Consider the following 13,847-nt stretch of genomic DNA (forward strand, 5'->3'; position numbering starts at 1 on the left):
GTTTTGACAAGTATATATGTACGTAAAGTTTGAATTTTTAAGATATGAATTAGTCCTTATTGCTTGACAACTAAGAAACCAGGTATGAATTAGTCCAACGCAAAATTAAAAAATATACTATTGATATAAAATTTATATTAAGCTTCAAACAAATAGCACCAGTGGTCTAGTGGTAGAATAGTACCCTGCCACGGTACAGACCCGGGTTCGATTCCCGGCTGGTGCAGTTTTTATTATTACCTTTTTTTCATCCAAGCTAATCATGTTTGTGAAAAAATAATAGCATATAAATTCTTAAGGGTGAATCATGTATCATGTAATAATGTAAAGCCTTTTAATCTTTTTCGTCCCATAAACAATTAGTAACTGCAATAAATTATGATTAAGCACTAAACAGCTTCAGCAAATCCTATACGAAGATTTCCATAGTCAAACACGGTGTGATATGCCCCCAAAAAAAGATCTCCAAGAACCCTGCAATCATCATTCCACAACTTTCATACATACTACATAATAAGTATGCAACTAATTAGTGTATAGATATAAATTAAAGGTTTAATTAGTTTGTTGGTCCTATAGTTTTGCAAAATTTTTAATTAGGTCTTTATACTTTTTTTTCATTTTAATTGGGTTTCTGCATCAATTTCTTTTCAATTATGTTTCTCTTAACAGTAATTGGTTTAATTGTATAAGGATCCAAAAATAAAAATTGGTGCAGGGATTCAAAACAAAAAAAAATTATAGGACCCAATTAAAAATAAAATTTGGTGTAAGGACTCAATTAAAAAAAATATAGGGATCTAGTTAAAAATTTTGCAAAACTATAAGGATCGACGAAATAATTAAACCTAAATTAAATGTATACCAGAGAGGACCCTGTGGAGGATGCACATCTAGAGCAACAAAACCACCATAGCATACAGTTGAGCACCCTTCTTCAACTTTTAACACATACTGTCAAGGAAAAAGGGAACAAATATCTGATTTGATGAGAAATTGTAAGTAACCAAATATGGATTGCAAGAGTCAAAAGAAACCAATCTGACCTGTTGTGGAGAGAGTGGAAATGCCTTGTTCCCAATCATGAATGTAATTGGAGGCATAGTTGAAATGCTGTTGCAGTCTATAAATGATTGTCCTATGGGATTTGGGAGCTTCTCACACAGCTAAGTTAAACACAAAAATAGAAAGTAAATAATAACAAATAAGACAATTCTTATATGTATGTATAAATCTTGTAGAACAACAACTACCTCATCCACATGTTTTAAGATTTTCTCCTTTGCATTCCTTTGCTTAAGCTGAACTTGAATCCATAGCACAATCATATCACAAAATGTACAAAATGGGCTCTCCCTCGTTCCTGTCTCGCCCCAAGCTTCGTTATCTACCACTGTTTCAATGAATTCACTGCAGATTGTAGTTTTCAACTTGTGTTAAGAGAACTGAAACAAAGTAATGTATCTCCCAAGAATCAATAAGAGGAAAATGAAGGTTTTAATGTACTTCTTTGTAGGAGAATGAGATCCATTACGCGAGCAGAGTCCAAGGTCGACGCAGACAATTTCAGGTCTAATCTGAAGACATAAGAATTAAGATATGTAAAGGATAAGTAACATTCCAATACAGTTGTGGATAATCAATCATATAAGGAGACAAAGACAGAGAACAAACCCCAGAGGTTACAAATTTCCATATAGTATCTCCATAGGTATGGACAATGTTTTTACATTCAAAACTCACATATCCTTCTGCTCCAATAGCATGATTAATTTGAGCCACAATACTCTGCACATAAGAACTAGTGAGCAAAAGACACCACAAGAAATTGAACAAGAAAAAACATCATGATAGTTGTGCAACGTTTTGGATCATACAGTTGGACCAGCAATTAAGGATTTCCCTGAATCAATGATGGCAGAACAGCCACCCTCACATAACCCTGTGCAAATTCAGATTTTATATTGTAAGTCATGTCTATATTGGAAATGGAAGAGGTGATTAAAAATATAAACACATGGCAGATAGACACAATATAGAACAGAATTGTAAGGGAACCTGAGGAATCTTTAGCAAGTCGAATATCATCGAGCTCAATCTGCATATGAAAACAATAAAAATAAATATTTGACATGGTTGATTGATAAGATTATAAGCTACAAAGAATGTAAATGAAGCTGTGAAAACAGTGTTATAGTACCTGCCAATAACCCTTTCTAGAAATTGGAACATAAGTGTGGTCACCCCTAAAGTGCTTCCAATCAATACCACCAAAGACAATCTCACCTCCTATCTTTGCCATTGGATCTTGGTTTAGCCAAAGAGAGAAAATCTTTTGACCTGTATGACCTTGTTCAATCATATTATACCTGTATTTATAGAACTAATTAGTAATTACTCCTGAAAAAGAGGATTATGTTTTTCTCATTATGAAAAGGATTAATAAGAATTCGGATTGTGTGTTAAGATACCACACTGGTGTAACTTCTCCAACTGAAAAATTCTGGAATCCAAGTCCAAGTATCCCATCAAAATGCATGGCTAAAAATTCCAAAGATCCTTCCTTTGTAATCTCGGCGAATTCCTGGGGGGAATCAGAGATCAACTTATAAACATATTTGAAGCATATTAAACTCAATCAAGGACAAGAATGGTTAAGATTTAAAAGGAATTTCAAGATAGTGACCTGATCTCTGATGATCATATCCCCAATTTTCACATAATCTTGACTGAAGAAGCCATAAATGGCTCCACGACCAATCGGAATTTTGCATGGTGTTCCTGGAAATTTCCAATCAGAACATTTGAGAATTAGCATTATAACAAACAGAAGCCAGATGTAAGAACTTCAAAAAGGAAACAGAATAATCCAAAAGTTCCAGTTACCTATTTTCTTATAGGTGCTAGAAAGCTTTGACCTGTATTTGGAATGAATAATGCAACCGATCTGCATATAACCATATCTTGATTTTAATTAAGACTGGACAAAGAAAACAAAACTGAAAGGAAAATGTCCAAATTCCATCAGAAGAACATTGGTTAACTTACAGACATAATGCATTTTGAAGAAGGGACCCAAAGATTCGAGCTTCCGGTGTCAAAAACAACCTTGAAGCTTTGTGGAGGTGATCCAATACCAATCTCCCCAAAATATTGTGCATCAAGATAATTCTTCAGATACACTCCATCAGCTTCTAGATGATTCTTACTAACAACCTCTTTGATCCTTGCAGAACTAAGACTCTTAATGTCTAAATTCCTTCTTTTAAGCCTAACCCTCATTAATCCATCACTAGGAGCTTTGCAAGCCATGGATGCAGAACATGCCCATAGAGACATCACAACTAGCAAATACTTGAAACCCATGTTTTACAATACTCATCTGATTTAAATTCAACATGTTAAACACAGTTCCATCTTTCAATAGAAGAGTTTTTGCTTCATCATAAACAATCATGACAAAAGCAATGCATCACAATGCCTTAACTATTAACTTGAAAGAAACTAGTACCTGAGAATGATGACTCACTCCTTGAGCAAAAGCACAGAACCACACAGCATAACAGAGGTGTAAACATACCATCCATATATAAATCAAACCATGATACGGAATAAACAATTGGGTATGTTAATATGAACAAAAAATCAAAGCTTGATAAGGAACAATTTTACACTCTGCATGGAAACCACCGCGTAGTTTCGCTTATGATAATGAAGTTTACCGTACAATAAACAAGGAACAAAGTAGCCTTAGCACTTTGCAAGTTCTGATTACAATAGAGAGGTTTATGCGAAACTAGACAGTGTCTTACATGGAAGCAGAGTTAACCACGTTAGTAAAAGGTTAATAAAAGAGAGAGGTACTTGCATTGTTTGATGTTAAATTATTATTCTTCCCACTTGTATGCAAATTTCTTGCATGACAACAATTTTCTCAGTTATGTCACGCCACCAACACCTACGTGTGTTTCACTCTTACCCTTGTAGATACAATTAAATGATTAATGGTGTTATCTGAATGTTAAACTTACATTTTTTTTTTTCGTTTGATGAATAATATTTGTTTTTCTAGTGGGTTTGGTACGGTTGTTGTTAATAGAAATATTTTTGCATATGAAAATATGAGGTAATTTTTTTATTTAGTAAATTAAAATGTTGAGAATTTTTCACTCTTTTTTTAGAAGCGATGAGAAATTCTTAGATGTTAACCTGAGATTTTTTTTTAAAATACAAAAAATATATAAATTTTCTAAATGTACACAGCATAAAACGCTTTCCAATTTATGCTTGTGGACCATTTTGGTGGGCAATATAAGAGACCTTCGGACCGTGAAATTTGGGATTTTGTCGATGTTTTTGGAGAGCATAGTGATGCAACAGCCTTAATAGGAAGAGAAAAGAAGAGCAGAGAAGAGAACAATTCAATTCTTGAAAGAGTTAAATTCTATTTTATGAAATGATATTCTCCATTTTTTTGCATAAAAGAGTGTTGAGATAAAAAAAAATTTAAGAAAATCTACAATTGATGAATTCTAATAATGTGTATTTGACAGTTTAATTTTAATATATTAATAGTATAAAGAATTTTGTACAGACATCTAATAAAATTTATGTGTTTAAATAATATTTGAAATAATAAATTTAAGAATTTGTTACTTTTGATCATATGATTATACATAATTAGATGTTTGTATAAATTTTTTTTATATTATAAATGTGTAGAAATTAAATTCTATTCTAATTGTTCTATTTACAAGCACATATGCATGAAAAAATAGATAAATATTTATTAAGAGAAATAATCTTTTGAAAAGATATAACTTTTGAACGAGTCATAATTTTTTATAATTCATTAATTTGAGACCAGAGGATAATTTTGTGTGAGAATCATGATAATACCAAGACCACGCCTAAATGTAATAAAATTGTCCTTAAATTTCGTTAAAAAATAAAATTTAGTTATATGTTCTACCTGATTACCTTCGTACTTGTCTCTTGTTTTGTTAACTGTGTCATAAATCATAAAGCATATAATTTAGTATTTTACAAGCAACTTAAATGAGATAATTGAGATGTTGGAACAATACAAAATATTAGTCGTACCATCAAAATCGACTTCTGTTTCCAAATACAACAATTAGAACAGGTAAATGGATGTAGAATGCTAAACTCTCATTCAAAACAAACAAAAATATGCTTTTTTTATTCTATATATATATAAAAAAAATTCACTGATGGGAAAAGGAAGGACAAAAAAGAATTTAAAATGCACAATACAATAAGAATTTAGTAATTTAAAGTGCCTTTGAATCCTATGACCAAAAACTTTTTCATACTTCAAACTACTACCTAAATATTATACATAGGATAACTTCAGATAAATCACATATAGAAAATTCACATTTATTATGCAAATAAAACTCTGCAGGTTGTATTTTGGATACCACTGTCACCCAATTACACCACAGCCCACAAGTTATACATAATCACTTCATAAGCAATGATGATATGCATTGCTCAAGAGCTTTAATAAACAATAACCAGCTTCTGTGGATAGCCAGCAACATTACATATATACACAAATGTAATAAGAATTCTTATGCAAATAAAACTATGGACAATTTCTAATGTCAATCAAGCATCAAAAGATCCGCATGTATCTGTTCAGCTGATAGCACTCCAATGATGAAAAATATTGCATCACACTTTACCATCTTACTACAATTTATAGTTATTTCTTCCTCAATACTTGTTCATGACTCTGAAATTTAGTTGAATTGTCACACATATAATGGTCATCTCGGAGAGAGTGTTTGAACCTTATAATAGAAACTGAAAATACATGAACCTTCTCAATAGATAAGGGAATATTTGGATAACTAACATAACTCCTAAATAGGTTTCACTTCTGTTTTCCCAACATAGCATACAACTAGAGAAGCTGGCTAAGCAAAGTATGAGTACAGAAGAAATCAGAGTAAACCACCACAGAAATCAAAGATTCAATGTTATGATACCTACTTATACATAAAATATTTGCATTTTTTGTTCACAATAATAGATGTAGATCTTCCATAAGAGTCAGGCAAGAATAAAATGAGAACGGCTACTAAGTACTAACAGATAATATACCTGACCTAATATCAAACATACATTTAAAATACACGTGCATGTAATCTCTCTATAATACTAATGCAAGACAGTAGCTTTTGCTGCTTTAAATGTCAACTTGTAAATACGTGAACATAATTATTATATACCCTCCAAGTAGTGTAACAAATGGCATTTACATAAAAATCATGACTTACCTGATCACAAAGCAGTTATATGTCGGCACAACATTGAATAAAGAAAGAACATTCAAAAGGCTAAGATATGATGTATTCTAGAGAAGCTTCTCTCAAATGTGATATTCATAAGAGAAGTATTCCAAATCCTTATAAATTAAATATTAAAAATGAAAATGGTTTAGTCACTGTAGAATAAGCAATCCAACATCAAGAACAACAAAGCTTTATCCCACCAAATGTGGTTGGTTGTAGAATAAGCAATCCATTATAACAAAATTCCAAAAGTATATAGACATTGCTGATCAGCTTATAATGAGAATCTCCAACTTCATTCTATATGAAAAGAAAAGAAGTCATAGTATATCACTTGAACAAATGTTTTCTAAATTTTAACTTCTGCTCTTTATGATTAACTTTCTTTGCTTTTTATAGGTGCTGTTGGCTATGACCTACATCCTTGACCAATATTTTTTATTAATAGCATTAAGGTTGAAGTGAAATAGGCTAAGCATTTATGGAAAATTTCGGTTGCTAGGGAGTTGTTTGGTTTGTGTTTTTAGTTTTTAGTTTTTGTTTAATGTTTTTAACTTTTGCTTTCACTCTTCACTTCACAAAATCCTGAAAAGAGTTATCCTAACAAATGTGCTAACAACATTGAGGCTCAAGTAATGAAAAAAGGCTAATTTGGGGCAATGTTTTGTTACTAACGTTTTTCTATAGGAAAAAAAAAGTTTCATAGAGTGAAGTAAATGGTATAAAAGAGGGTAAGGCATCCTCATAAAGAAGCCTAAAATTAACAGTTAAATCTGGTATGCATAAACCAAGTAAGTTCTAAGCAAGAATACAAATCCCATTGTAAGTTGGACTAAGAAACACAAGAACCATGAGCAGAGCACCATTAATTATGCCAAATCCCTTGGCTACTAGCTATATTGCTAGAGTAGAAGAATAGAGGCTAAGTACTTATGGGCTACTTTTGTTACAAGCTTTATGGACAACCACATTTTCCTTGCTAAGAGAAATGCGATTAAAATGAAACCATTAAATACATCGAAAAACATATCTTAATTAAGCATACTGACGGAAATATACAAATCTGAAAACACGACCTGTGAGTCAAAGCATTTGGAGAGAAGGCATATAGCAAATTAGGTGCATGCAAGCAAGGCTAGAATGTTCTATTAAAAGAGACTGAATGAAACAGTTTGAACCAGGAAGGATATAGTTAAACAGGTTCAGGGAGACAGGGTATTACCACTTCCTACCACAAGAAAGGCACAGCATAAAGAGGCTGAAATAAGAAGTTGGGCATCCAAAAAGCCTTTCAAAAGGAATGATCAAATTCACATACGCATTTGATTCAAGCCAATACCAATATTATAAAGATGAAGCCAAATGAGTTGGGAGTTAACATCCCTGATGTAACAGATTAATTTGTAAAAAGAGATTGTCAACCAGATATCTGATAAACCAAGAAACACATTCAGAATTAGAGAAAAATCAGTGAACAAGGCCATCTATGTATTTAACATGCCAAGACTGAATTTGAATAAGGAAGAGACAGAGTAAACTGTACGAAGCTTCAATATCTGAATGATGCAAAGAATAAATCATAAAGCTGATCAACTAGCCCCTAATCAAAATCTGTTATCAATACAGTATCTAGGCCGAATCAGCAATATGATCAAGATCACAAGAAACAATTCTAATCATTTTTCTTTTCTTTTCTTTTCTTCTATCTTATTTGCAAAATGATTTCATAGCAAAAGCGAAGTCAAAGAGTACGCTTTTAATTTGCGGGGAGCCGTTTCGGTTAAGCGACATTTCTCTTCTTCTTCTTCTTCTTCTTCTTTTTCTTCTTTTTCTTCTTCTGCTTCTGCTTCTGCTTCTGCTTCTGCTTCTTCTGCTGCTGCTGCTGTTCTTCGTTCTCCAACGCCACAATGCTCTCAACGCTTTCCAGCGCCTCCCTAGCCTTATTCTTCGCAGCCGCAGCCTCCAAGGCTCGCCGTTCCGCGTAAAGCCGCGACGCCGCGGCCGCCTTGCTCAACGACTCCGCGGAGATTTGTGCCGCGGCAACGAGAACCATGGCAGACTTCGGATCAAGCTCTTCGCCCTCGCGTCTCGGCCTGAAATACGAGAAGTTAGGGTCGGAGCAAGCCGGACACTTGAAATAGGACGCCGATGGTAGTCCACTGTTGGAGGTGACGCAGGAGCGGTGGGCGATGGCTGGGCAGCGGAGGCAGAGGAGGCGGAGGTGAGGCGAAAGAGTTCCGTCGTAGACTTGGAAGCAGATAGGGCAGAAGAGACCGTGGTTTTTCTTGAGGAGGCAATCGGTGCAGTAACGGCGGCTGCTGGCTTGGTAGCTGAGGCTGTGGAGGAAGGTGCAGCCACCCGTAAAGGCGCCGCAGGTGTTGCATGACGACGACGGTGGCGGCGGAGGAGGGTTCATCGGAATAGCATTTGACGGAGGCGAAGAGCTCGTCTGTACGGTGGCGAGTGAGCTGAACTGAGCTTAGCTGAGCTGAGCTGAGCTGAGTTGAGTTGAGTTGAGTGAGTGGGTCTCTAACGGTAACCCTAGAAAATCAAGATTCAAGAGGGTCTATGTGTTTGTGAAAATGGGGGAAAATATCAACTGTTTTTGTTAATACTTAAAGATTAGGATAGAGATTAACTAACTTAGACACAGTTAACAGTTTCAATTTTCATAGTAAAAGGCTTTTGACATTTTCCAATCTGTTGTGTACTTCAGTACTTGTATATATGGTTGTGCTGGGCAATTTTAAATTCGTTATTATAGCAGTTAAAATATAGTTTTTTTTTTTAATTAAAAAAAAGTCTTATGACATGTCTAAGTATTTTTGGTAATTAAATCTAATTAAGTTAGTTTTTAAATTCAACAAAAATCTGTTTATTAATGAGAGCGTGTCTGCACCCTCTTTTTTAAGTTCCTTCTTTTTATTCGCGTATTTTCTTTTTCATTGTCGTTCTTTTATTATAGTTGTTATTGTTATTTTTTTTTTCTACATGATTTTATAGTACTGTGTGTTTTTTTTATTCTTTTATTTTTATTTTTTTAATAAGTTAAAACAAGAAGAATTATGAAAATGTAGAGCTATCAAAATGAGCCAAATTTATCGGACCAACCTGTTTACCTATTTAAATGGGCAGGCTTTGCCTCTAAAATTGAGCCCCTTTAAATTTCGGGTTAAAATAACTGAGACTGATTAACTCGAAAAAGATGACGGGTTAAACGAGCTAGCCCGCGGACCAAATGAGTGGTCTGTTTATTTTTTTCAAAAAAAAAATAGCACTTTTAGCCGATATTTCTCCTTATCTAATCTGAAATTTCGACCCATCAATTAAAAAATATTATTTTTTAAAGATTTTTTACCTAAAAGTGATATTTTTTATCAAAATATTTTTCAAAAATAAAATAAAAGGATAAACAGGCTAGTCCATTTAACCCATCAGACTTACCATAAACGGTCCGGACTGAAAAATCTTGACCCGCGAATGAAGCGAGCTTAAATGGTCCAGCCCATTTAACCTACGAGATTAACAGGCTGGGCCTAAATGGGACGGGTTAGCCCGATTGACAGCCCTATGAAAAGGTAAAAAAAATAAACAAGAAAAGAATAAGAAGATAAAGGAAGATGATGAGAAGTTTTAAATTGTGCAGAAATTATAGAAAAATAGCACCGTAATTTTTTAATAATAATATATAAACTTTTTAATTTTGACACCAAAATTTTGCTATAAAATATAAAAATCTCTTCTCTAATGCTACATTTTTTCTTATTATTATTTCTTTCTTTTTCTGTTATTCTTAGTTTTTTTTTCAGGAGTATTACTTCTCATATTAGACTTGAATTAATATATCTGTACCGTATTATAATTTTATTTTTTAATGAATTTATGTTTACACTTATTAGATTGAATTGTAAAAAAAAAAAAATAATACTAAAATTTATTAGATAACGCAGCAAAATTAAACAGAATAAGTACACACACTTAAAATACATAATAGAATTATGACTCTACCAACCTATTTCTTAAAGCCTCAATCTCATTTTAGTTATGAGTTGATGTAAATCTTTGACACCTCAAAGTAGTTCTACAATTTTATTTTATTTTATTTTATTTTATTTTTTTGCATTTTGACATTATGATATACAATTTTTTAGTATGCATTATATATGTTGGTCAAAAACATACTTAGATAAATATTTTTTTTAATACAAATTAATGTAAAATAATAATACAGAATGTACTATTCTACCGTATAGTCTTGACGAATTGTAACAAAATAATCACATGTTTCATCCTTCCATTCTCAAGATGTGAAAGTATTTGATCAACCATCTTCTTAAACAGAATGTAATCAATCTTGTTGTGTCTACAAAAATTTACTAAACCAAATGAAAAATACAAACTAAGTATTTTGCAAATGAAAAAAAATCACTCAAAAAGTTAAAAATAGCAAAATTAATGTATATAATACATTAAGTTTTCCAAAACAACTTCTAAACGTTTTGTCTCTTTTCTTTTAGTAGTAACTAACACTTTGTTTGGATGGAAGATGGAAAATGAGAGGAAAGAAAATAAAAGGAAAGAAAATGGAAGGAAAGAAAATGAAAGGAAAAATTGATTTTCTTTTATATTGTTTGGATAAAGAGAAAATGGATGGAAAGAAAATAGAAGGAAATTTTTCTTGTGTTTGGATGAAAGGAAAAGTAAGAAGAGAAAAATTCATAACCAAGTGAAATTACATAATACCCTTCTTTATATTATATATAAATTATAATATACTAATGTATTTAAATTATTTTTTAATAAAAAAATTATCCAAATTATATTTCAAAATTTTAACATGTTTTCTTTATTAAAAAAAATTATTTTTTTGAATTTATTTTATGAATTTATTCTTTTTTATTATCTTTTAATGTCATAAATAAAAATATATATTATTCTTCTTAAAAATATACAAATAAATGATCTCGTAAAAGAATAATAAAAACTACTCATACTTTACATCATTAATCTCCTTAAGCATATATAAAAAAAAGTTTTACTAAATTGTATTTGCAAAATAAAATATTATCAAAAGTTGGTAGCATTTTTTTCCAAGTACGTGCGACCAAAAATCATATACAATTTTTATAAACATATAACAAAATGCCAAAAAAGTAATAATCAAAAGAACTCCCAGAGAGTACTATTTTATCATCAGATAACACATTTCAAAAGGGTAATTTTTTATGGTCAGCGACATCGCCTACTTCCAAAAAATCAATTCTACATAGCTTGAGTCATCTTTACCCATCTACTTCAAAAAAAATAAAGTTTCTCCGAGTCAAAAATATTAACACAGGATCGATTTTTACTTGTACTAAGCAGTGTACTTATTGTTCCCAAACATCTTCAAGTTATGATTCCTGCACGAGCATATACAATAAAGACAAATTAATTCAAAGATCAGAGTTATCATGATAATGTATTTTATCGATGTCTTTCTATTTAAACAACCAATCAATCTCAAAGTATATATACATAAAGTGATTTATTTCCAACTATGGTTAACATTAATAAAACAGAAAATGATAAAGTTCTTTAAATACATGAAGATATACATGTAGTATATGACACTCAGAAATCCATAATCAATTAATGAAAGCAATAACCTCAAATTAATCAGAAATTAGGTGCGTATAAAAGTTATACCTGTAATGGTTAATGTTTTAAGAAAGTACCATATCTCCCAAGCGAACACCAGCAGCTGTCATGAAATGAAAAAGAGCATCCAATCGCATTTCAGGTGGGATCCCAAAAATTTGGCGCTTTTTCTGCTCATTTTCACATAGAAACTGATAACACTGCATTCGAGCTGAACCTATCAGACCCAAGTCAGTCAACATATCCCATACATCTGATTCGCTATAAAGGCGAGGCATACTTTGTTGCATAATAGCCAACCCTTTTTCAGCAATTGCAACTTGTCTTTCAATTAACGAGACTTGCTTTTCGGCAACCGAAACTTGCCTTTCAGCCACAGAAGCTTGTCTCTCAGCTGATTCAACCTGCCTCTGAGCTACGTCATGTAGCTTACTAGATAGATAAGTACCCTCTTTGACAGCATCGACCATGGTAGTAATTCCCAAAGCAACTTTCTCATATTGTGCCTCCAAAAAATCATTCATAGGAGACTTACGCTTTGTTCCTCTTGACGTCGAAGTCCCACCTAATTGATTTGGTTGACTATGAGGAGCACTTGGTGAATCTAAATTAGCAGAAAACGTTGGGGTATCATGTCCCCTATTAACATCTATGTCAGAAAATTCAATGTTTTCAAATGAGTCATTCAAATCAATGTGATCTCTATCAATTTCTTGAATCCTTTCTCATGACGTAGCAGCCCCATTACCAGTAGCTCTATCAGCTCCGAACAACTCCTTTAAAGTATCATAATGCTTAATTTGTATTTTTTTTCCATTTTTCTGCTTGTGGTTTCTCCTACATAAACAAGTGTTGAAATTATTCGTTGACTAACTTCATCAATAGTATAAGTAATAAAAGCAAAATTTAAGATACCTTAATGAAGTCTTGCCACACTTCCTCTTCAGCTTCAAACTTTCTAGTTACAGGATTCCATGCAAATCCACTTAAGTGATGAAATAAGTCATATGCCTCAGCAAAATGATCTTTCAATGTCTTCATTCTATTCTTTATGTGATTCTTTGTTATGTGAGGACCTATTGCTATGCTCAAAGTCTTCACAACATTGGCATATGCTTCAGTTGTCCATGAGCCATCATGCCTATTACCTTTCGATGCTTCCTCTGCTAATGCATTTAGCAAAACTTCATCCATATCATCAGACCATCTTAAGTTGTCTTTCGAAGGTTGATTGGCTTCTGCTGTTTTATTTCCCTTATTCGGCATTATGTAACCTGTAACAATCTCATAAAAAATTCAATCAAACAATTCTGAGTGAAAACTATACATACATATATATCCATATTCACGTATAAGAAACATAATCACCTATAATGATTGATACACATTCCACATTTTGAATGCAATGTTATCTCTTAACAACGATGCATGCCTATATTCCTCATCACGTGGTTGAGTTGATTGTGATCTATCTATGCTTTGTTCTTGTAGCAATTCTCGATCAACCGCATCAATTATAGACTGATCAACATCGACACCCATTAAAAAGTTATGCAGTATGCAACATGCCAAAAAAATGTCTCGCATAGTTTCAAATGAATAATAAGGTTCTGTGTCACCGGCTATAATTGGGAATCTTTTCTTTAAAACTCCAAAACATCTTTCGATGACATTTCTTAATGAAGAATGTCGGTGGTTGAATAATTCTTTGGGATTTTGTGGCTCACGTACTGAATACTCTTTCAAGTGATTCCGAACACCTCTATATGGTATCAATATCCCAGGCTTTAGCATAAATCCAGCATCGCCTAAATAGTATTTTCCTACACCAGTTACAGACAAAAATTAAAGAATTGCATACTTTGACTATGAATTTAAGTTTAT

General features: G+C 32.5%; 2 protein-coding genes and 1 non-coding gene across 3 annotated transcripts; 1 reads left to right on the forward strand and 2 right to left on the reverse strand.

The window, feature by feature from the left end:
• Nucleotides 1-138: 138 nt before the first annotated feature.
• Nucleotides 139-3,618, reverse strand: LOC130972310 (cyprosin-like). Its single transcript, XM_057897167.1, has 14 exons — nucleotides 3,512-3,618; nucleotides 3,049-3,382; nucleotides 2,887-2,947; nucleotides 2,687-2,781; nucleotides 2,472-2,584; nucleotides 2,201-2,369; nucleotides 2,059-2,098; nucleotides 1,878-1,942; nucleotides 1,675-1,788; nucleotides 1,507-1,577; nucleotides 1,254-1,410; nucleotides 1,047-1,166; nucleotides 866-954; nucleotides 139-474 (listed from the first exon to the last, which is right to left on the reverse strand). Exons 2-14 carry the CDS (start codon nucleotides 3,364-3,366, stop codon nucleotides 390-392), a joined length of 1,497 nt encoding a protein of 498 aa, XP_057753150.1. The 5' UTR covers nucleotides 3,367-3,382; nucleotides 3,512-3,618; the 3' UTR covers nucleotides 139-389.
• Nucleotides 156-226, forward strand: TRNAG-GCC (transfer RNA glycine (anticodon GCC)). Its single transcript has one exon. It is a non-coding gene; the product is annotated as a tRNA-Gly (tRNA).
• A 4,081-nt stretch (nucleotides 3,619-7,699) lies between the features above and the next one.
• LOC130945049 (uncharacterized) lies at nucleotides 7,700-8,981 on the reverse strand. The gene has a single exon (XM_057873708.1). It carries the CDS (start codon nucleotides 8,737-8,739, stop codon nucleotides 8,104-8,106), a length of 636 nt encoding a protein of 211 aa, XP_057729691.1. The 5' UTR covers nucleotides 8,740-8,981; the 3' UTR covers nucleotides 7,700-8,103.
• Between the last annotated feature and the right edge of the window lie 4,866 nt (nucleotides 8,982-13,847).

Source organism: Arachis stenosperma, chromosome 1 (genome assembly GCF_014773155.1).
Source record: "Arachis stenosperma cultivar V10309 chromosome 1, arast.V10309.gnm1.PFL2, whole genome shotgun sequence".
Lineage (NCBI taxonomy): Eukaryota > Viridiplantae > Streptophyta > Magnoliopsida > Fabales > Fabaceae > Arachis > Arachis stenosperma.